Raw genomic sequence first — 23,684 nt, forward strand, 5'->3', positions numbered from 1 at the left:
ATTTCCGAAAGTTCCCCGGGAATGGAAGTCGGCAAAGAATATGAGATGCTGAGCAATATTGTATGTATATAAAAGGTCTTAAAATCACCTTTTTAATACAACTGTTAAGCTGTTTAATCGCGTTTTTTATTACATGCACTTTAGATCATCGTGTATAACTTTATTCCAATGACTGTCACGGTTAAGTTACTCCCCTTAAGTGTACGGCGTGCCGTAAACACCACAAAATATCGATGGTTTACTAAAACATTTAAGTCTGAATTTGAAATATTTCCCATTGTCCGATTTTGTCCGATTTTTTGTATGTTGTTAATCACGCTTTTGTTTATTAAATTCCATCGAGTTTGTTTCTGTTGCAATTACTTTGAGGTGATTTGCTAGATTGACTAGACTAAATTACCAAAATCAGACATACCATACAATTTTGTTTTGTGTACGCAATTTTGTTTGTGACGCAGTCAATATTTTCCACAAATAACGATGCATTGATGCATTGTGACGGCATCAGTTTCAGAGGATACTAATACGGAATCAGAAAATTACAGTGTGTGATCCGGAAAACCGCTGTGAAATTCACAGTATAAAGAACTATACATTGTTGGGTATATAATAAAACTACTTATTTACTAGTTCAATACTGATCCCATGTGTGCAAATATATTACACATCAATTACTGAACCCTATCCAGTTGTAAAAAAAAATTGTGTCAATTAAAATTTTGAAAGGTTTTTGCAGGGCTATATTTTGTGGCGGAAGGATTGATTAATCAAAAAGTTAGAAATCTGCGTGGTATTACAGTTTCTGCTTCATCCAATATGTCTTCTATTTTTATACCGGTACTCCTCTACGTACACTGTATGCTGTAGTGTTGTAATTTATGGTACAAGTAGTTGAGACTTGGAACTACTTTAAATGTTGTAATTTATTAACTTGGTGGATAAATTTTCTAACAGATCACCGATTCTTAGAAATATTTTAAATCAATTTACTCTAAATTTTGTATAAAAATTCAGCATTATCGCCAATAACTTAACAATTTAGCCTCTCTCTCTCTCTCTCTCTCTCTCTCTCTCTCTCTCTCTCTCTCTCTCTCTCTTACACATGCACATTTTTCAATTCCATTTTGAATTTTAAGAGAAGACCTTGGAAATTATGTGAAATTTTTGAAATTTATATTACTCCTAATATGACCTTTTAAATTCTCAAATTTGATATCCTGATTTTTTTCGAATTTCAAGCGCAAAAAAGTCATTTATTATTTCCATTACTAGTATTAAATTTCTTTTTATCTGTAGTGTTAGATTACATGATTATGTATCTAATATATGTAATGATTGATTCGTGTTACTTATATTGTGTTGACACCAAAAGACAAATCAAATTTAATTGAATAAATTTTAAGTGCAAAAAGGTCATGTTTAGAACACTGTAGCTCAATAACAAGTCTTGCGACACCAGCTTTTTTTAGCTGACCTGAACCGAAGGTTCAAGTGAGCTTTTCTGATCACATTTTGTCGGTCGTCCGTCCGTCCGTCTGTCTGTCTTTCCGTCTGTAAACTTTTCACATTTTCGACTTTTTCTCCAGAACCACTGGGCCAATTTCAACCAAACATGGCCAAAAGCATTGTTGGGTGAAGAGCTTTCAAGTTTGTTCAAATGAAGGGCCATGTCCGTTTCAAAGGAGAGATAATCACAAAAATGCAAAAATAGGGTGGGGTAATTTAAAAATTTTCTGAAATTTTCTGAAATTTACCTGAAAGCTTCCTGACATGTTGCAGATTCAAATTTGTTCAAATCATGGCCCCAGGGGTAGGATGGGGCCACAAGAGGGATCTCACCCAATCAGAAAGGTTGAAATTATTTAAACGGATTATATAAAAAAGCGTAAACTGACACAAACCAGGTTATACTCGTATAACTTTCCCCAGAATTAAAGTCATTCCTTATAATTTAATGCAAAAGACAAAGATACTAACCTTCGTTTATCATTCCCGTGGAGATCCAGGTTAAAATAGGTCCTCAGTGTTCCCTTGCTTGTCGTACGAGGCGACTAAATTGGGCCGTCCTTCGGATAAGACCGAAAAAACGAGGTCCTGTGTCGCAGCAGGTGTGGCACGATAGTATATTTTCCCCGCGTTTCGTTGAATAGTGGGAAAATATTGTATGATAGAAACGTATCAACGCGCCAAAATGTAGGCGGGGCCATAGGAAGGCCAATAGAATTGTAGTGAATTCGAATAATAGTCTAGTGTTTGGTCATTCTAAGCCAACGCTTCACACGAGGCGCTCGAGCTTTATTTTTGGAGCAGCAAAATGAAGTCCCAACAAATGGATATATTGTTATCTAGAGTCTCAGACGTTAAAGATTCCAAATTGGCTTCTTTAGAGGTGAAAATCTCGAAGCAACAAAAACAACAACATGAACAACAAATGTGCAAAATTCAAGCGGCTTCCGATAAGACTTTCGTTTTTAAAAGAAAAGGCAAGGAGGCACAGCTCAAGTTTAACAACACCGTGAGAGATAAAATGGTACAGGCAAACACCCCCATCAACGACGGTGAAGCCAAGGCCGCTTTCCAAAGCATTACGGAAGGTATAGAGCTTATAGACGATAGACAAAAGCTAGTAAAACTTGCTGACTCGTCAAAAAGTGGTAGAAGAAGTGTACAAGAATATACTCAACACGAGCTAGCATCGGACTAGGAAGACGAGAAAAGAATATTTAAAGCAGAGATGCGCGCGGAAAGAAGTTTGAAGGAAGAAAGAGCTCAAAAAGCCAGGCTTCAACGCAGATTCGCACCTTATACAACTCCTGACAAATCAACACCTGAGAAGTCAAACAAAAGTGACAGCAACAAGAAGCCAGGGACCTGTTACAAGTGCGGTTTCCCGGGACATTGGGTACGGGACTGTAACAAGGAAACACTAGTAAATATAAGTACTAGTATTATAGATGAAAATGCTAAAGTTCATTAGAATAGCAATTCTGTTAAAGCTGATACAACAAATAGTCAGTTTATAGTTTCTGAAAATTTTCATGATACTGAAAATGTCAGTCCATATTTACGTTTCAAAATGCATTTGTCGAAATGGAAGAGCATTTGTACGGACAATTATGTCTTGAGTATTATAGAGCATGGTTACAGAATTCCATTTCAGCACGTTCCATCAAGTGAGTTTTTTTAACAACAACAAATCTGCCAGAGACAATGTGAGTATTGTTTACCAAGAAATTCAAAAGCGTTTTCAGAAAGGTTGCATAACACAGGTAACTCATATTCCCTTTGTGGTCAATTCATTGACCGTGGCTTTCAATAAATCAGGTAAACCATGCTTAGTCTTAGATTGCAGACACATCAATAAGTTCATTCATGATTTTGTATTTCGGATGAAAGATGCTAGAACTGCTCGGGAACTTTTTGATACAGGATATTTTTTGTTTAGTTCGACGTTAAGTCTGCATATCATCATATAGAAATTTTTAAAGAACACAGAAAATATTTGGGTTTTCATTGGGAGCATGATGATCAGAAAAAATATTACGTGTTTAATGTTTTACCTTTTGGCATTTCTTCGGCAGCCTTTATTTTTACAAAAGTTTTGAGAAAAGTTGTTCAGTATTGGGGGAGTTTAGGATTACAAGTGATCATGTATTTAGATGATGGTTTGGCAGGATCTAATAGTTTTTCAGAGGCAGAGTCTATTAGTAGACTTGTAAGAAAGGATCTTTTCTGAATTGGGGTTTGTGATTGTTGAATCTAAGTGTGAATGGCATGCAAAACAAAGAGTTGTTTGGTTGGGTTTAGAGTGGAATACAGAGACAGGTAATTTGAAAGTTACTTTTGAGTTAATTGAGAAGGTGATGAATTGTATAAAAAAAAAAATGTTTTAAAACTAATTCAAATCGGTCAAAACAGGTTCCACGTTAGGGCTATTGTTAACATCACAGGTCAGCTTATATCTATGGAAGCCGCTGCAAGACACCCGGTCAATTTTTACACAAGGTGTTTGTATCAAGATATTTTGTCAAGATTTAGTTGGCACTCTTATATTGAGTTGAATTCAGGGTCATTAGAGGAATTGAAATTTTGGAGAGAAAATCTGTCGAGCCTTAATTCAGATCATATTCGAGTTCACAAGAGTAACTCGAACTTGAACGTTTATAGCGATGCATCAGATACTGGGTAGGGTGCATTTATAGAAGGCCATGATAATTCAGAAGTTATAGGATTGTGGACAAGTGAGGAATCTTGTGAGAGTTCTACTTGGAGAGAACTAGAATATGTTAATAGATCATTGAATACTATAGGAGAAAGTATTCACGGCGAAAGTGTAGATCGGCACACAGACAGTACAAATGTCAGTAGAATATTAGAGGTGGGCAGTAAAAAGCCTCATTTGCATAGGATTGCACAAGAAATTCGCAAGAAATGTTCTCACAGCAACGTCGCACTTAACTGTGTTTGGGTACCAAGAAATAAAAATGTCCATGCGGATACATTGAGTAGATGTTACGATCGTGATGACTGGGGAATCAAAAATCACATTTTCAAAGAAATGGATACTCTATGGGGGTCTCACACATGCGAAAGGTTCGCAACAGATTATAATATCAAGTGCATTAAATTTAATTCAAGATGGTGGTGTCCTAACACCAGTGGGGTAGACGCTTTTAAGCAATTTTGGGGAGAGGATAATAACTGGCTAGTACCTCCAACTAAAATTATTTGTAAAACAATAAATGAACTCATATCAGACGGGGGGAGGAAGTTTAGTTATTCCGTTGTGGAAATCTGCACCTTTTTGGCCAATGCTTAAGAGGGGGGATACATGGAAGAATGGCGTTAAAGACAAAAAGTATTTTACGTCCTATATTACCCAAAGGGACAAGGGAGAAAACGGAATATTTGGGAGTTCCAACATCTTCGATATGGTAATAGTACGATTAGAATTTGACTAAAGGCTTATTTTCGTTAATGTATTTATTTTCAGAGTTAAGATTGGAGAAGAACATAGAGGACATTGTGAGCGCCACTGGAATTACCTTGGACGACTCGAACAACGTCCTCTTAGCAAAGAAACTATGTGAATTTCTCATAAAATCAAAAACTGTTAATACGTGTAAAAAAATATATGTCGTCATTTAGCAAGTGGTGCAAGTTTATTAAAAACAAAAACAAGCAATCTATTCCAGCCAATCCTGTGCATATATCTTTATACATTACGCATCTTTTGAACATTGGATCTTCTTGTCACGTTGTTTCGAGTTCAATTTATTCCATTAAATGGGCTCACTCTATTCTTGGATACTCGGATCCTACAATTTATCCATTTATCAAAAGCCTATAGGACAGTTCAAAACGACACAACAAACCTAGAGTTATCAAAAAGGACCCTGTCTCAACAAGTGATATTACTTTGTGCGATATTTACAAACGAAGTAGAAATCTCGCCGATATATGGGATTTGTCCATGATTTTGATTTCTTTCGCTGGGTTTTTACGTTTCGACGAGCTCAACTGTCTGGCCTCTTCCGATATCGTATTCATGGACGACCACATGAAAGTGTTCATTAGGAAAAGTAAGACCGGCCAGTACAGACAAGGGAACGAAGTATTGATAGCGCGAGGTACTACAGCAGCTTGTCCTGTTAAAATGGCAGAACGATATTTCGAACTAAGATCCATCGATTCTGCTTCACACGATTTTCTATTCAAACCATTGTTCAGATCAAAGGAAGGTACAAAATTGATCAACAAAAACAAAAAATTGAGTTATACTCGTACAAGGGAGTGTCTGGTTTCAAAACTTAAATCAGTTATGGGCAACGTCAATATCGGTCTGCATTCTTTGCGTTCTGACGGAGCTACTACCGCTGCGAACTTTAACGTAAATGACAGAATTTGGAAAAAGCACGGACATTGGATTTCAGATTCCTCAAAAGACGGTTACATCAAAGACAGTATTGAAAATCGGATGTCAGTTTCAAAAAATCTGGGATTGTGACATCAATAGTTCATTATTTCCATGTTTGTGAAAAATTATTCATTTTGATTTATATTTTGCTTTTCATATCTAACTTTTGGACGACTAAAATTCTAAGCTCGCCTGGCTTACGGCTTTATGGTAATTTGTGTAGATTTAAAAGTGTGGGGTGTAATGAGTAAAGATTATACTAGATTTTTCCCGCGTTTCGTAGAATAGCGGGAAAATATTGTATGATAGAAACGTATCAACGATCCAAAAAGTAGGTGGGGCCATAGGAAGTCCAATAGAATTGTAGTGAATTCGAATAATAGAGTGTTTGGTCATTCTAAGCCAACGCTTTACACGAGGCGCTCGAGCTTTATTTTTAGGTCACCTGAATAATTCAGGTGACCTATTGCTATCTGTTTTTGTCCGTCGTCGTTCGTCGTGTGGCGTGGGTCGTGCGTTAACATTTGAACATTTTCAGTTTCTTCTCTAAAACCCCTGAACCAATTTCAACCAATTTTGGCATATAGCATCTGTGGGTGGAGGGGAACAAAAATTGTGAAATTCGTGGTCCCTGCCCCCCTGGGGCCTGAGGGGTGGGGCAAAAACCATCAAAATGAGTGTAATTTTAAAAAATTTTCTTTACTCCTGGACATCAAGAAGCCAAACTGTTGACATAATTATAATGAGCGTTGAGCCCTCTACCAAAGTTGTGAAATTCATGGCCCCTGGGACAGGGGTTCTTGTGTTAGGGTGGGGCTCTTTTGGTCATATAGTGAAAATGTAGAAATTCTTTGAAAATCTTCTCTGTCTCTGGGTATTAAGTAGACAAACTAATAGCATGGTAATGATGAGCAAGGATGCCTCTTTAAAAATTGTGAAATTCATGTCCCTGGATCAGGGGTTCTGGTGTGTTAGGGTGGGGCTCTATTGGTCATATAGTGAAAATGTAAAAATTCTTTGAAAATCTTCTTCTTTGTCTCTGGGTATTAAGTAGACAAACTAATAGCATGGTAATGATGAGCAAGGATGCCTCTTTCAAAATTGTGAAATTCATGGCCCCTGGATCAGGGGTTCTGGTGCTAGGGTGGGGCTCTATAAGTCATATAGTGAAAATGCATTATTTCTATGAAAATCTTCTCTGTCCTTGGGTATTAAGTAGACAAACCAATAGCATGGTTATGATGAGCAAGGATGCCTCTTTCAAAATTGTGAAATTCATGGCCCCTGGGTCAGGGGTTCTGGTATTAGGGTGGGGCCCTATTGATCATATAGTGAAAATGCATTTTATTTCTTTGAAAATCTTCTCCTCTGCTGCTGGGTATTAAGTAGACAAACTAATAGTATGATAATGATGATCAAGGATGCTTCTTTCAAAACTGAAATGTATGGCCCCTGGGTCAGGGGTTCTGGTGCAAAGGCGGGGCTGATTGATTATATAGTGAAAATGCAATATTTCTTTGAAAATCTTCCGTTTTTGTCCGTCGTCGTTCGTCGTGCGTTAACATTTGAACATTTTCAGTTTCTTCTCTAAAACCCCTGAACCAATTTCAACCAATTTCGGCATATAGCATCTGTGGGTGGAGGGAAACAAAAATTGTGAAATTCGTGGTCCCTGCCCCCCTGGGGCCTGAGGGGTGGGGCAAAAACCATCAAAATGAGTGTAATTTTAAAATATCTTCTTCTTTACTCCTGGACATCAAGAAGCCAAACTGTGGGCATAATTATAATGAACGTTGAGCCCTCTACCAAAATTGTGAAATTCATGGCCCCTGGGGCAGGGGTTCTTGTGTTAGGGTGGAGCTTTATTGGTCATATAGTGAAAATGTAGAAATTCTTTGAAGATCTTCTTATATTGGTTTTATCTTAGGAGTAAATAACCCTTTTCTTTATGATGTCTCAGACCTAGGTTTTTTAAAAAAGGATTATTGATTGAACATAAAAATAACACATGTACTTCATGACCACATAGCTATTCAATGTTTCTTCCATCCAAAAGTAAAATTCTTATATTTAAACACAAACCTAATTCAAACATTGGAAGGTTGTTACATGATACTCAGGTGACCTATAAGGCCTCTTGTTTAAATATCAAATTTTCAAAGATTACCTCATATTACTATCATTTTTCAATGTTTATTACTACAGTTCTACTTAAATGCTCGTCCGGCATTTCCCCAGAGACGTTATTTGCACTTGCGCGGACACAGGTTTCCATAGTTAACCATTTATGGTTTTTCCTGGGCGGTTTTTAATGTCAGTGATGGGGGTTTAAAATTTTAAACTCTTTTAAACAAAGCAGTACTTCATGTTTTCGTTTCACAATACTGTACAAGTTAGTGTCGTTTATAAAAAAAAAAATATATAGCATTGTATGTATATATGTGCATTTGTATGGCGTTACATAATAAACGCCGGCTGCTCCAACAAGTTCGCCTGGCTTACGGCTTTATGGTAGTTTGCGTAGATTTAAAAGTGCCAGGTATAATGTGTAAAGATTATACAGATCCCTCCCTGCTTTTTGCAGCCCTTCATCGGCAGTGGTGGCGTCTCCATATGAATGAAATATTCTCGAGAGGGACGTAAAACAATATTCAATCAATCAAACGTTTATCAAAATGTACATAAACTCGGAAAAATACAAGTCAACTGAGCCGTGCATTGATTCACTTAGCAACAACCACGAAGCGTCGCGTTTAGCTGTGAAAGTCGCCATCTTAGTTTAATCTTAGTTCTACGGAGCCTAGCCTATTTATCAAAATATTGTATCGAAGGTGAAGTTTGTCATGATAGAAAATATGTGTAGACTTATCCATCTAATGCGTATTTCGCTGCCCTTTAGAGATAGAGATCGACATTGAAGTTACTCATCTCCGACAGATTGAGAAAATACGGGAAATTGCATTGTTTAGGCCTACCCAAAATAAATCTTCAAATATCAGAAAATGCAATAATATGCGGGTTCTTTTTCAGCTGTGTGAAAACTATGTATAAGCAAGTGACAAATATTGCGATCCAAATGTCATTGTGACTGACGTCATGTGATAAAATGTGACGTATGAATTTTTGTTAGCTTTGTTGAAAGGCGAATCAAGCCATGACACCCCCCCCCCCCCCCCAGTGAAAAATGTATTTCAAAATGAGCAGGATAATGCTTACTTGGTAAATAATTAATGCAAATATATTTGTTATAATCTATTATTCGACCATAATACAGAGAAAGATGTTTTACAACAGTGATTTGTGTACAAGTAGATGATAATATTGACAACGAGAAAACATTATGTGTATCAAACCGAAGAAACATATTGTACACGTTGACTATTCCATAGAAGACTGAAAACAGTGCTGTGGTGTAAATTCAGAGAGAGAGAGAGAGAGAGAGAGAGAGAGAGAGAGAGAGAGAGAGAGAGATCCGGCTTCTGGTTGTCAGGGAGTGGGGGTGTCCCAATACCAAACCAGCTGACCAAACCAGGTTATACAAAAATAACCTGCGTTCCTCAATTGGAATTTGACCAATCAGAGACAAGAATACAATAAGAGTTAAATTATTCAATTATAACAAACATGTATATTATTTTTCATATATTTTTCAGATTGCGAGGATAGAACTTATGGAATAAACTGTACAGAGACTTGTGGATTTTGTCGTGAAAGTCAACATTGTCATTCTGATGATGACCATGAAGAAGAGGACTGTACAGAAGGTAAACATATCTAATGATAATTTCAAGATTGTTCTTTTGAACAGATCTATACAAATGTACACATTCACTATTTTGTATTGCTTATAGGAGTTATGAGTTTGATCTTCACCTTTCATTCAGCTTACATATAAAGTTTCGTAATGATTGTACCAAATTTTGTTGCTACTGACCTTCAGTGACTGCTAGAAAATGTAAAACTCATGGTCTTTGATATGTGGAAAGAACTATTGACGTTAATTTAAGATGTGGTTAATATAGTTCATCATCACAAGTATTATTTTGTGTTACCTTTGAGATGGTATACACATGTATTTAGCATTTACAGTGTAATGATTTGTCAAATAGCATTGTTAATTCTTCGGTAAATAATCATTAAAAATCATGTTTCTTTCATTCAATTCATTTAATTAAGAGAAGCTGTCAGTTGTCATGGAGAATTTTTTGGAAAGTGCAAAAAAAAAAAAAAAATTGAAAAATTCTATACATGTAATTTTATGCAGTGTTATTGATAAAATCATTGAAAACGCATGTGTGAGTCACTTAACCTCAAATAACACAGAGTTATTGATCACTTTATTGTTACCATGGTAACAAGGAACAGTTCTTTAAAAAAAAAAACACCAGTGAAATATATCTCTTTAAAGTCCAAAATAAATACAATTAAGATAATAAGATGCATATTTTTTTTAGTTTAAGGTAAATGAAAAAGGCTTACATAAAATTTTGTTGAAATGAGAAATGTAAATATCTCAGCAAAAAATGGTTGCCATGGCAACCAACATGCCTTGCATTGTATACATATTATAAAATTCAATAAAACAATAGATTTTTGAGGTAACTTTTTTCAAAAACGCAACACAATCAGGAAAGGTCTTTCATATAGAAAGAAATAATAAATGTTAGATTTATATTAAAAAAAAAATATAAAATCAGTTAAACAACTTTCAGTTATTTATTACTGACCTGACCAAAAACACCATTGTTTTTCATGTTCAGCTACATTTTCGAAAATCTATCTAATTACTAGGCTAATGATCTAATTTAGATCAAGAACATATGCCTTCTGGGTGCATCAATTACTTTCTAATGACATGCTAAATTTTATTGAAACTTGTAAATGACTTTGTCCTACAATTTCAATGTCACATGCATTAATCAATGACCTTCATATTTAATCAGAGGACCTAAACTGCGTTTGGGTTTGATTTAAACATTGTATATATCTTTTTCTACTAACCAACCTTCTTTTCTTTAAAAATCACTTATTGCTGTGGTTTACATGTATATATAGTATGGTAGAGAGAGAGAGAGAGAGAGAGAGAGAGAGAGAGAGAGAGAGAGAGAGAGAGAGAGACTTCCACACATATATTAATTAAGTTTGTTTGATGGATGCTTGCATTGCATTACTATCAATTATAACTTCCATATTATCAGGAAGATAAATTGAATAGAGCTCTCTATGCAAAGTTGATATAGAATAAAGAAATATCAGGAAATAGATATAAATCTCAGGAAAGTTAAATGAATCACAAGATTATATTTTTAAAACTTTACAAATTCATTTTTCAAACTCATGTGTAAATAAACACAATGCAGGGATTTATTGAGATTCTTTTTACTACCGGTAAAGGGTACCTTTCCCCCTCTGAAAACAAATGAATATGTCCCCTTCCACAGGCAAAAATTCCCCTTAAAATGTAGAAACTACATGCAAATGTATAGAAATTTTAATAAGAATTATTTTATACATGTATCTTCTAGGTATTTTTTCTATAATGATCAAATTCATGCAATGTAGACAAGATTAATTCAGTAATCAATCAATTGATGTTAGGATCTGCGCCAACACGGTTATCAGCTGTGTTGGTTGAGTTATGATCGGGCTCGGAATACGGGCATTCATTCACCCGCTTGGCGCCATATTGTTAGTTTGTTTATTGCTCGTGTTCGGGGAAATAAAGAGTATTTCAGTGACACGTTTGTTGTGGACTCTCTCCAACCGTGGCGTGGTGGCAGCGACTTCGACCCTACGTCTCCGGAAGTTAACAACGAGGATCCTCGTGTAAGTAGTTCTACACGCACCCGACAACGTGTTTACCTGGCACAAGTATGGCAAACACACACAGAGCACCCAAACAATGGTGTCTTTCCAAAACTGAATCTGTAAATTCCTTCGAGAATTGGAAGCAAAACTTAATATACTCATTATCCCTTGATCAAAACTTTGCTGCATTTTTATCTCATGACGCACAATGGGCCAAAAAATCGAAAGCTAACCCGAATCGGGATTTTGTAAATGACGATGACCCGATTCCAGAGAACCAACGCCAGACAGCGCAGCAAAAATCAGCCACTCTAGACCTTATGCTTGGCCAGATCGCCAATTACTGTCCTGTAATATCCCGCAATGTAATAGTGAAGAACTCGACTTCTTTGGAGCAAATATGGCAGTCCATAAGGTTACACTTTGGTTTTCAGTCATCCGGCGCCCATTTCCTCGATTTTAATGATATCACTTTGCGCCAAGATGAGCGTCCTGAGGATCTCTATCAGAGACTTCTAGCCTTCCTTGATGACAACCTGCTCAAAAGAGAAGGTGGTATCACACACCATGGCGTGAACATCGACGAAGATGAGGAAATGTCGCCCACAGTTGAGGACCTCATCGTTCTGACCTGGCTTCGCTTAATAAACCCCTCACTGCCTCAACTTGTCAAGCAGCGCTATGGCACAGAGCTTAGGGTGCGTACATTGGCATCAATAAAGCCTGAAATATCTCAGGCTCTCCCCTCACTTCTTGAGGAAATTCGCAACAACGAGGATGCCAGATCATTCCGCACATTCACTCAACCTCATAAGGATATTCGTATTTCACATAGTCAGAGACCACCGATGAAATCACAAAACCGTTCCTGCCCATTATGTAAACAAGCGAAGCACACCAGTACTCATTTCCTCAGCGAGTGCCGTTTTCTACCAGACAGTGACCGGAGATACATGGCAAAAGCGAGACAAATCCTTGGCTTCCTTGATGCAGATCAATACACTGACTCTGACATTGATAACCTTGATGAGGAGTCCCATGTTGAGCCTACTGTTAGTTTAGTTAGCAACCGTGTGTCTATTCGACAGTCACCGTACCTAGATGTTTTCTTTCAACACACTCATGTTCGTCTCACAATTGACTCTGGTGGTACAGGGAACATGATAAGAGCATCAACTGTGACTAACTTGAATGGAAAAGTCAGCCCCACCAACCAATCAGCTCATCAAGCCGATGGTTCTTCACCATTAAAAGTTTGTGGGTGAAACAAAGTTGTGCTTCTCCAGAGATTCCCACTCGTTTTTCTTCGAAGGACTAGTGATCGAGAATCTAGACGTTGATGTTCTTGCGGGTATTCCTTTTATGGAGGCAAACGACATAGCTGTTCGACCATCCAAACGTCAAGTACTGATTGGAAATGACACTATTTACACTTATGGATCAGTTACCACTGCTAACAGAACTGCCCTAAACAGCACCAAAGCACATGTTCTTCGTACAGTGGCCTCTACAACCGTGTGGCCAGGGGACTATCTAGAGATAGACATTCCAGAGTCTGTACTTAAGCGTGATAGTCTACTTGCTGTTGAACCCCACCTTTCAGGATCCCTTGTTACCCCTTCCATTGTACACAGTGTTGGGAACAAGATTCGCATTGAGAATACTAGCAGTGATCCTGTAACAGTTCGCAAGCATGAACACCTCTCTGATGTCCGGCAGGTATATGTTCCATCAACAGAGCCAGTGCCCATCATGTCGACAGATACCTATGCTAGTTCTGAGAGCAACTCCAGACATTTAACACCATACTCATCACTAGTCACAGTAGATCCTGATGGCGTTCTTCCCTCAGAGACTGTTCAAGCCTTTAAGGATATTCTTGCAGAGAATGACTTGGTTTTTAGCCCTGTCTCAGATGGTTATAATGGATACGCTGGATCCTTTAAGGCTGAGGTAAACATTGGACCTGTCATGCCCCCACAGAGAAAGGGTCGACTGCCGCAATATTCTCGTAATCAATTAGAATTACTCCAGACCCAATTTAATGAACTTGAAGCCATGGGCGTATTTAAGAAACCCGAAGAGCTGGGGATCACAGTTGAGTACTTAAACCCCTCATTTCTTGTTAAGAAAGGATCTGGTGGATTCCGACTTGTGACTGCCTTCTCTGAGGTAGCCCGTTACTGCAAGCCGCAACCCTCTTTGATGCCAAATGTTGATTCTATTCTGCGGAAAATTGGCCAATGGAAGTACCTTGCTATGACAGACCTTACCAAAGCGTTCTATCAAATCCCCCTTGCCAGAGGCTCCATGAAATACTGTGGAGTTGTTACACCATTCCGAGGCGTCCGTGTCTACACCCGCTCAGCTATGGGAATGCCCGAATCTGAGACAGCACTAGAAGAGCTTACATGCCGTGTTTTGGGTGACCTGCTTGAAGAGGGTATAGTTCTCAAGCTAGCAGATGATCTTTATTGTGGAGCAGACACGCCAGACCAGCTCCTTGAGAATTTTTCCAGGGTTCTTACAGCCTTGAACAAATGCAACCTCAAATTATCAGCCTCAAAGACAGTTATAGCACCTCTCAGAACAACAATCTTGGGATGGATTTGGCAACAAGGAACCCTTAGTGCTAGTCCGCATCGCACAGCCACTCTAGCATCCTGTGAAATGCCTTCCAAGGTAAAAGCCATGCGTAGCTTTCTGGGTGCCTATAAAGTATTGTCTCGAGTAATACCAGGCTGCTCTTCGTTGCTAGCCCCATTGGAGGAGTGTATTGCAGGCTTAGACTCCAAAGACACCATTTCGTGGTCTGATGATATGATCCATGCTTTTCACCTAGCCCAACAAGCCCTGAAGGCTACCAAAAGAATTCATATACCACATCCAAAGGACACCCTTTGGATAGTAACAGACGGTGCTTTGCGCAAGCCTGGCATTGGTGCCACGCTGTACATCTCACGAGGTGACAACAAGCTACTTCTTGCCGGATTTTTCAGCGCCAAACTGCGGAAGTGCCAAGTATCATGGCTTCCATGTGAGGTAGAAGCGTTGTCAATTGGGACTGCTGTCAAACATTACAGCCCTTACATAGTTCAGTCATTAGGACCCTGTTGTGTTCTCACAGACAGTAAACCATGTGTGATGGCGTATGACAAATTATGTCGTGGGGAGTTTTCTGCCAGTCCTCGTGTGTACACATTCTTGTCAACAGTTAGCAGGTACCAGGTTTCTGTTCGTCACGTTGCTGGGGAAGCCATCCTACCCTCGGACCATTCAAGTCGCAACGCCCCTGAGTGCATAGAACCTAACTGCCAAATCTGTTCTTTTGTCGCACAGTCTATGGACTCTGTTGTCCGCAGCACATCCGTATCAGACATTCTAAATGGTTCCACAAAGTTACCATTCACAACGAGATCTGCTTGGTTAGCAATACAACCAGAGTGCTCTGACCTGAGGAGGACTTGCTCCCACCTTCGCCAGGGTACACGTCCTTCCCGTAAAGCAACCAACATCAAAGATATTAAACGTTATCTCAGTGTCGCTACTATAGCTTCTGACGGATTACTAGTAGTTAAGCAGAATGACCCATTTGTACCATCTAAAGAGCTAATCATAATCCCTCGATCAGTACTCCATGGACTACTTACATCGATTCATTTACAGCTCGCCCACCCCAGTGCCAACCAAATGAAAACTATCATGAAACGGTTTTTCTTCGCATTCGATATGGACAAAGCGATTGACAGTATCACCTCTGCATGCTCACAGTGTTCTGCACTTCAGAAGGTTCCAAATTTTATTATTGAGCAAACAACATCAGATCCTCCTGAGACTATAGGAGGCTTATTTGCTGCTGACGTTATGAAGCGAGAAAAACAGCTTGTCTTTATTATGCGTGAGTGTATTTCTTCTTACACCACCGCACGAATCGTTGAGGATGAGAAAGCGGAAACCCTCCGCACTGCAGTTATCCAGTCCTGCATAGAGCTTAGACCAATGGATGGACCCTTCGCAGTCATCCGCACTGACCCAGCTCCAGGATTTCAGGCTCTTGTGAATGACAAGATACTACAGTCCCACCGTATTTCAGTTGAAATTGGACGTTTTAAAAATGCCAATAAAAACCCAATTGCAGAGCGTGCAGTCCAAGAACTACGTGAGCACATACTGAGAATTGACCCTACAGCACGAGCAGTTTCTTCTCTTGTGTTATCACTAGCTGTCGCATCTGTCAACTGTACTATTCGTCAAGGTGGACTATTCGCACGAGAGATGCTAACTCAGAGAGATCAGTTCACCAACCGTCAGTTGCCTATATCAGATCGGGAGTGCATTTTGCAGAAACATCTATCTCGCAACGCAAATCACCCAAGCAGTGTTAGTTACTAATGATTTAATTACTTATAGTTACATAAAGTGCTTCATTATCTGTTTTAGTGCATACGGTACAAAGTTTTGTATATTTTTTTGTAGGGATCATATGTATGTACAATGTAAGCACAGGCAAATACACTAAACACGTACATTAAATTTTAGTGCTTTGAAATACATGTAAATGTTAATATTATCATAATTTATTTACTAATGAAATGGTTAAATCCAATGATAGAATGTGTTTAATTCACTATGCATCAATAAAGTAGGCACATATTGGCTACTTATGCAAAGCTAGAAAATATGCGATTCAATTATCCGGACGCTTCATTTATCCGGACGATTTTGCTGGGAACCAAAGTGTCCGGATTAACGAGGCTCCACTGTATATAGCACCCACGTTTTCCAATTACAAATTCTGTAATTCATATATTTTAGACCACATTCATATTTTAAATATAATAAAACAATACAATTCATAGAGATCTCGATAGAAATACTTGAGACCTACTTATTCCAACATCTTACATGTATGTATCAAATGGCAGACCCCCTCCCCCCCCCCTTTACTTATGTTCTATGACCTTGCTATGTACATTTTCCCATAGTTGATACTTTTTAAGAGTATATTATTCACAAAGTAGCATTGCAGGGATTTATCCAGCTTTTATATGTTATTACCCATTTCATATTTAAGGGGATTTTTTTGAGAATTCAATCATGAACTTCATCCAGGGGAAAGAAGGGGGACATTCTCAGCGCCACGGTTGGAGAGAGTCCACAACAAACGTGTCACTGAAATACTCTTTATTTCCCCGAACACGAGCAATAAACAAACTAACAATATGGCGCCAAGCGGGTGAATGAATGCCCGTATTCCGAGCCCGATCATAACTCAACCAACACAGCTGATAACCGTGTTGGCGCAACTTCCCTTTTTCTCTTAATAATGAGTTGTGATTATACAGTAAGACAAAGAAAATAAGCTTTAAGGAAACTAATAAATCAATAAAAACTGATGGGTAACATTTCTTCACATAATGATATATGTGACATGACAAAGCTATTATCTATATGTGAACAGCTAACCTGGCCAAAACAATTATAAAACACACAATGCAATGTAGTCATCATAAGACAGACTATCCTCTGACTACTTGGGGATTATTCTGCCCCTGAACACAAATAAGGTAATACTTATACTATAACTGATTAAAAATAACACTGAGAAAGTACAACAGCTACATTTCAAAATCTTGGTACCGACTCGGTAGACGTATAGTACGGCGGGGGCGAGTAGTAGGTTTGCTTGTCGGTGCAGAACATGGTAGGCTATCTGATGGGTCCAAAGTACCGGTACGCTCCAGAATATTTGAGTCTGTGGTTTCATCCTCAAGTGTGTTATTATCCGGTAGGGGAGACATAATCTCTAAGGGCGTTGGAGGAATGCTATAAGGATAAGAAGCATTGTCCTCTTTTTTTTTTTCTATTGTGGTGTAGTATCTCACAGAACTCTTCCTCCTCAGAATCTGAATCAACGGCATATGATGGGTCATGAGATGGTGAAGGAACGCGATAGCACTCAGACTTCTTAACCTTGTATGATGACTGTCGTAACTGATTGCCCACAAATTTTCTTATTTGACACCATTCTCCATCAGTTGACACAACAAGATAACGGTTCCTGGCTTTGGATTTGTTTCTATCACAAAATAGATACACTAAGTCTCCAACCTCAACCGTGGGTGTGGGAGGGTAATTCTGACAAGGGGCCTTATACTTCTCACTACACGCAATAAAGATCTTATGTGCGAAAATTGGCAATACAATGTCTCGATCGGCACGTGCTATCTAACGGACTTATCATCACACACCACTTAATTGGAGGGAGGTGTTGACAGGGTACAGGTAATCGCGTCAATTAGACAGTTGGGCTTGTTTTCTTTATAATTTACACCTTCCTAACATTGTCCGACACAGACCTTCCCTAAACAAAATTACCGTCCGGATTAACGGTACAATTTTCAATGAATTATAACGTTTTGTAGTAATAAGTGACCGTCCGGATCCGGAACGCGAATTTCCGGATTAATGATGCAAAATAATGTATAAAAATTCCGTTCCCTAGAAAAATCGTCCGGAAGGTCAAGCGTCCGGATTAATGGCGTCCGGATTACCGAGGCTCCATTGTATATAGCCAAATGATGATATATAGGAATGGGATATTTGTTAGAGGATATACCAACAAAATACCCCCCGCCTTCTCTCTTCGCATCAGAACAACAATCCACATCGTTACATATACAATATTTGAAATCAAAATAGCATTGTAATAGAAATTACATTGACTATTTGATAGGAGATAAATTATTTCAGTGAAAATAAAATACTTTGAATACATAAAAAGTGCGTCACAATGCATGTTGAGTATGACGCAATATGAGGTGAAAGTGTGATGTCAGCATTGATACTGATTGAGTGTAGAAAATGATTTAGATATAATTATACCCGCACTTTCTAAAGAAAGTTCGGGTATATTGTTGTTACCCTGGTCCGTCCGTCCGTCTGTCACACTTTCTTCTTCCTCAAACTGCTCTTTTATTTCAAGTGGTAACCAATTGATCTTTTGGAATATGATAGGTGGTGTACTGTAGATATATGATAAGGTCTTAGAATATTCAATTTTTTAAAATTTTTATTTATTTTTTGGTCACATACAATACATCAGACACTTACACAAACATACCTTTCATACATGCATACATGCTTCAATCTCCCTGTGGTTTAGGTTACTTGCTGTACAATAGTGAAAGTAATAATAGTAACAATAATACATGTACTAAAAATAATGACAAGTACATGTAGTAATAATTAATCTATTGCAAAAATATTTTTCCACTTCATCCATATTTTATCAAAGTTATGTATTTTAAATGTTTGAGTTGCAGCATATTTCTCTACATGATATTTAAACTTTAAGTGACATAGTAATCCTCTTTATTCTGCATTAAACAGATAAATATGTATTGTTTAGCATATAGAATTATAAAGTTTATAGCTTTATTATTTAAAGACAGTGGAATTTCATCAAATATTATATTTGACACATTAAAACCAATTCTTTCTGAAATGTTTCTATATATATGAAGACATAACTCACTCCACAATGTTTGGGTCTTATTACAAGAAGTAAAAATATGTGTTTTTGTTTCAATATTACTTGTACAAAATCTACAGAAATCATTTGTTTTAACACTAATGTTTTTCAAATAATAACCAACAGGAAGAATTCTATGTAAAATTCTAAACTGTAGCCACTGAACAGAAGAATCACTAGATGTTTTGAAACAAATTTTAAAAACATCTTGCACTGAAATATCATCTACTCCACTTGCCCATAGAAGTTGGGATATCTTCTTTTGCATTTAAAATATTGTAAATAATATTAGAACATCTTTCATGCAATAAAACTGGTTTAAAAAATTTGTTTGGTTGAGTGTCTATCAATTGACAGACATTTTAAATATTTTGAAATTGCAGTAATAATGCTATTATATTTCATTATATTTACATTTGCAACTGTTTTCTCCTACATAACACTATTACGAGCAATACGTATTTATTTCTGGATAAATCTACTACGGGGTCAACAGAGGTCACGGCTGTGCGTATGAACATTTGTTAAAAGTAGGTAACAGGTACTATTTTTACTAAGGCAATACACATCTAGCAATCGCTCTCACTTACTACAGAAATCTTTCAACAGATGAAATCAACACCACAAAATGTATTTACGGTTTTATTTGTATTCCAAGCAGTGGACTTTCATCAATAATTGATAAAAGCATAACTGTAAACAATGTCTTTAGTTATTAGCCTACTAGGCCTAATGTATGTCTAAAATTTCGTCTGCTACAACTTCACCCTGGTCATCGGTGATGCGGAATTGTACCTACTGCTAGACGATGACATTAGGCTTTAGCAAAAAGGTCGTTCACAGGATGTATGGCCGATAAGTCGTCAAAGTGCATTAAGACCTACACACCACACTGCTTCCGTGCCACAGCAGCCATAGTGCTTGATGTCGGTTTCCAAGTTTATGTCGGGACATCGAAGCGAGGCGTCGTTAAAAACCTATTACAAAAAATTATTGAGTCAAAAGAAGCGTTCAGTGAGCTCATGTTTATCAACAATTACATATCCAAATCCAAACCGTCCCTTACCTTCGTGCAGTTCCACATTCTCTGCGATGTTCAGTTCTTTCCGGAGATTCATCTGAGTTGCGTCCTCTGTCCTGTCTATAAATAATTTGCCTACACCTGACGACTGCCGTCCTGTTCTTCATGTTCCTCCATCTCAGTCTTCTGTTAACTCCGTAATATCCACAGAATATCTTTCAAAGTCGGTCTTCAACGTCTTCACTTTTCAAAAGTCAAAGCGCATCACAACTCTAAGTGTAACACTGCGCATCCCCGTTTAAATCATAATTCCCCCACCCCCTAAAATTAGACATATGGAAGAGTTTTCCATTATATACTTCCGAGTTAATGTATAAGTATATGTTGATATACTTGCTTTCTAGCGTCTTAATAATTAAAACAGTTCTTCACTTTATAGAACTTTGTTTTGTGATGTCGTCATTTTGAACATCTATGACGCTTCGTTGTGGACGTCAACAATTTGAAATGTATGGAAACGTGTTGTTAACACAATTCAGCAATGTTACCGACCAAAAATGTAAATATAAGTAATAAGGTATCATTTAAAAATATTTATCGGGATATATAAATACGGGTTGGTACATGATCAAATTTTCCATAAAGCCCTTCGGGCTTTATGGAATTTGATCACGTGACCAACCCGTATTTATATCCCAATAAATATTTTTAAATGATACCTTATTTCTTAAACACATACTTCTTGAAGATTGTATAAACACTGAAATTTTTCTACGGTATGGAAGTTACAATCAGTATCAAAAAAATCTTAAACAACTTTAGTCCCTTTTTCATACCATTTCTCATAAAACACAGGTTTACCGCAATTCTGATATTAGAATTGTACCACACTGGAATATTATGAAAATGAGTTTTAATATTTGGAAGATTTTGACTAGTCTTCAAATAAAAAAAAAAACAAGCATTAAAAACATCCTTCCAAAAAACATTGCTTTTAACACGTAATTGTTTCACAATAAAACTATCTCCAAAGTCATATAATTTCTTTAAAATATCATTTCCATACATGGCAAAAAGAATATTCATCCATGGTTTCTGACAGTTGGACCTAGTAAGCCTTTTAATCCAAGAGCATTTAAATGATGTAATAAAGTTGCTTATATCAACTATCTTGATACCACCCGATAAATAGTCTTGTGTTATCACAGACCTCTTAACTTTGTCTACACTAGATTTCCATAGGAATTGAAAAATAATTCTGTATAAATAAGAAATTGTTTCTTTCTTTTGAGTAGGAAGTGATATAAAGAAATGATTCAATTTTGGAATAAGCAAGGTTTTAATGACAGTAGCCCGCCAAATGGGAGTAAAAATTCTTCTTTTCCACTGTTCAATAAGAGCAACGATTTTTGGTATTTGAATTCCGAAATTTATATCTTCAATTTCTGTACGGTCAACTGAAAAATCAATACCCAATAAATTAAAAGTTGTTGATTCCCAATCTATTTTCCATCTTGTATGGTGAAAAACTTGATCTGAAAATTTCTTTGAACCAATCCAAACAATTTTGGTTTTAGAAGAATTAATCCTTAGACCAGAAAAACTGGGGGGAAATTCTATCGTACATGTATCTAGAGCTGCAAAAAGCGATTCATGTGAACCGTCAAGGGCTAATGAAGAATCATCTGCATATTGCGATATTTTGTGTTCTGTGTTTTCTATACATATGCCTTTTATACTTGCAATGGGATCCCTCTGCCTACATCCCCTTTGTATATCAAACTGTTCAGATAAAAAGCCACTCTGTAAAACTGAGGATCTGGAATTTGTGTTTAAGATCTTTATCAATTGAATAAAGTTTTCCCCAAAGCCAAAATACTTTAAAACTTTTTATATGAATGACCATGACATTCATTCGAAGGCCTTTTCAAAATTAATGAGAACCAGAAGGCCTGGGATATTATTTCTTTCAGTGTATGACATAATATCATAGATAAATCTAGTATTCTCCCCTATATATCTACCTTTTAAAAAAACAGACTGTGTATCGGATATTATATAATCCAAAACTTGTTTAATTCTAAAGCTGAGATAACCAAATATAATTTTGTATAATACATTTAAAAGAGTAATTGGTCGCCAGTTTTTTAAAAACTGTCTTGGTTTATCCCCTTTAAGTAAGCATGAAATGATTCCTAGTCTTTGCGAAATAGGAAGTTCCCTCTTATGATATATACAATTAATAGCTCTAACAACATAATATTTAATGTCATTCCAAAATGTTTTTTAAGAATTCAGTTGTATAACCATCGCTACCAGGGGATTTGTTGTTTTTCATATTTTTTAACACTTTAAGAACCTCTGCTTCTTCAATATCATCCTCCAGTTTTTTGGTTGCATGTGTATCTAACTTAGGAGAATTGTTATCTGAGATGATGCTTTCCAGGTCGACATTAATTAAGTTAAAATCATTATTAGTATATAAGGCTTCTTAATATTTCTTGAAACCTTCTAATATATCTGACTGTTTGTAAATTGTACCAGTATCCAACTGAATTTTTTTGATAGTTTTATTTAAATAATTTCGGGATTCTAAATTACAAAAGTATTTTGAAGGTTTTTCCCTTTCCTCTATCCAACGTGCACGAGACCTTATCATGTGGCCTTGTAGCTTTTCTTTTCTAATGTTTTCAAGAGCTGCTCTCTTCTCATCTAGAATATTAAAATCAATAGGAGAGTCAGACTCTAAAATTTCAATTTCATCTAAAAGTTTCTTTTCTTTGATGTATTTTTCTCTTTTCTTAAATGCTGAGTACGATATAGTAATTCCCCTAATTTCCATCATTAAAACCTCCAGAAATAAACTTTCATCAATACCGTTTTTGCACTGAAAATTTATATTATCTATGTTATCCAAATATTGGCTAGTAACGGATTGAATAGTTTCTTTGACCTTCATAACATATTTTTGTCTGTTAATAAATTGTTATTAAATTTCCAAAGGCCACGCCCTCTTGTAAAGGGATTAAATTTTAATTCAAGAATAACATCAGAATGATCAGATCTATATCCTGGCTTTATGGTACAGTTTTCAACCAAATTTGGCAAACTATCATTTATCTGGATTTAGCACTCTGTAGTAATCTAAAAGTTGTAGATCATCCATGATTTCTAGAACTTTAGCAAGTGCTTTGGGATTATTAATTCCACAATACTTATAAGTATCCAGTGAAGGGTTTAATGTGAGATTAAAGTCACCACATAGAATAAAATATTCATTGTCAAATTCCCAAAAAAAATATTTCGTACATTTTCGTAAAATTGAGGGTTATCAGTATTAGGCCCGTATATATTAATACGAGTTACTTTGTTCTCTTCAATTGTCATATCAAGTGCAAGTAAAT

At 36.9% G+C, this 23,684-nt stretch overlaps 1 protein-coding gene across 1 annotated transcript in view; it reads left to right on the forward strand.

Moving 5' to 3' along the window:
* Positions 1-23,684, forward strand: part of LOC130053351 (multiple epidermal growth factor-like domains protein 10) — a 138,251-nt gene that overhangs the window by 72,328 nt on the left and 42,239 nt on the right. The window contains exon 8 of the mRNA XM_056160466.1: positions 9,571-9,681. Within this exon, the coding sequence (XP_056016441.1) occupies positions 9,571-9,681 (111 nt within the window). The remainder of the gene's footprint in view (positions 1-9,570; positions 9,682-23,684) is intronic.

The sequence above is a fragment of the Ostrea edulis genome, chromosome 3 (genome assembly GCF_947568905.1).
Source record: "Ostrea edulis chromosome 3, xbOstEdul1.1, whole genome shotgun sequence".
Taxonomy (NCBI): Eukaryota; Metazoa; Mollusca; class Bivalvia; order Ostreida; family Ostreidae; genus Ostrea; species Ostrea edulis.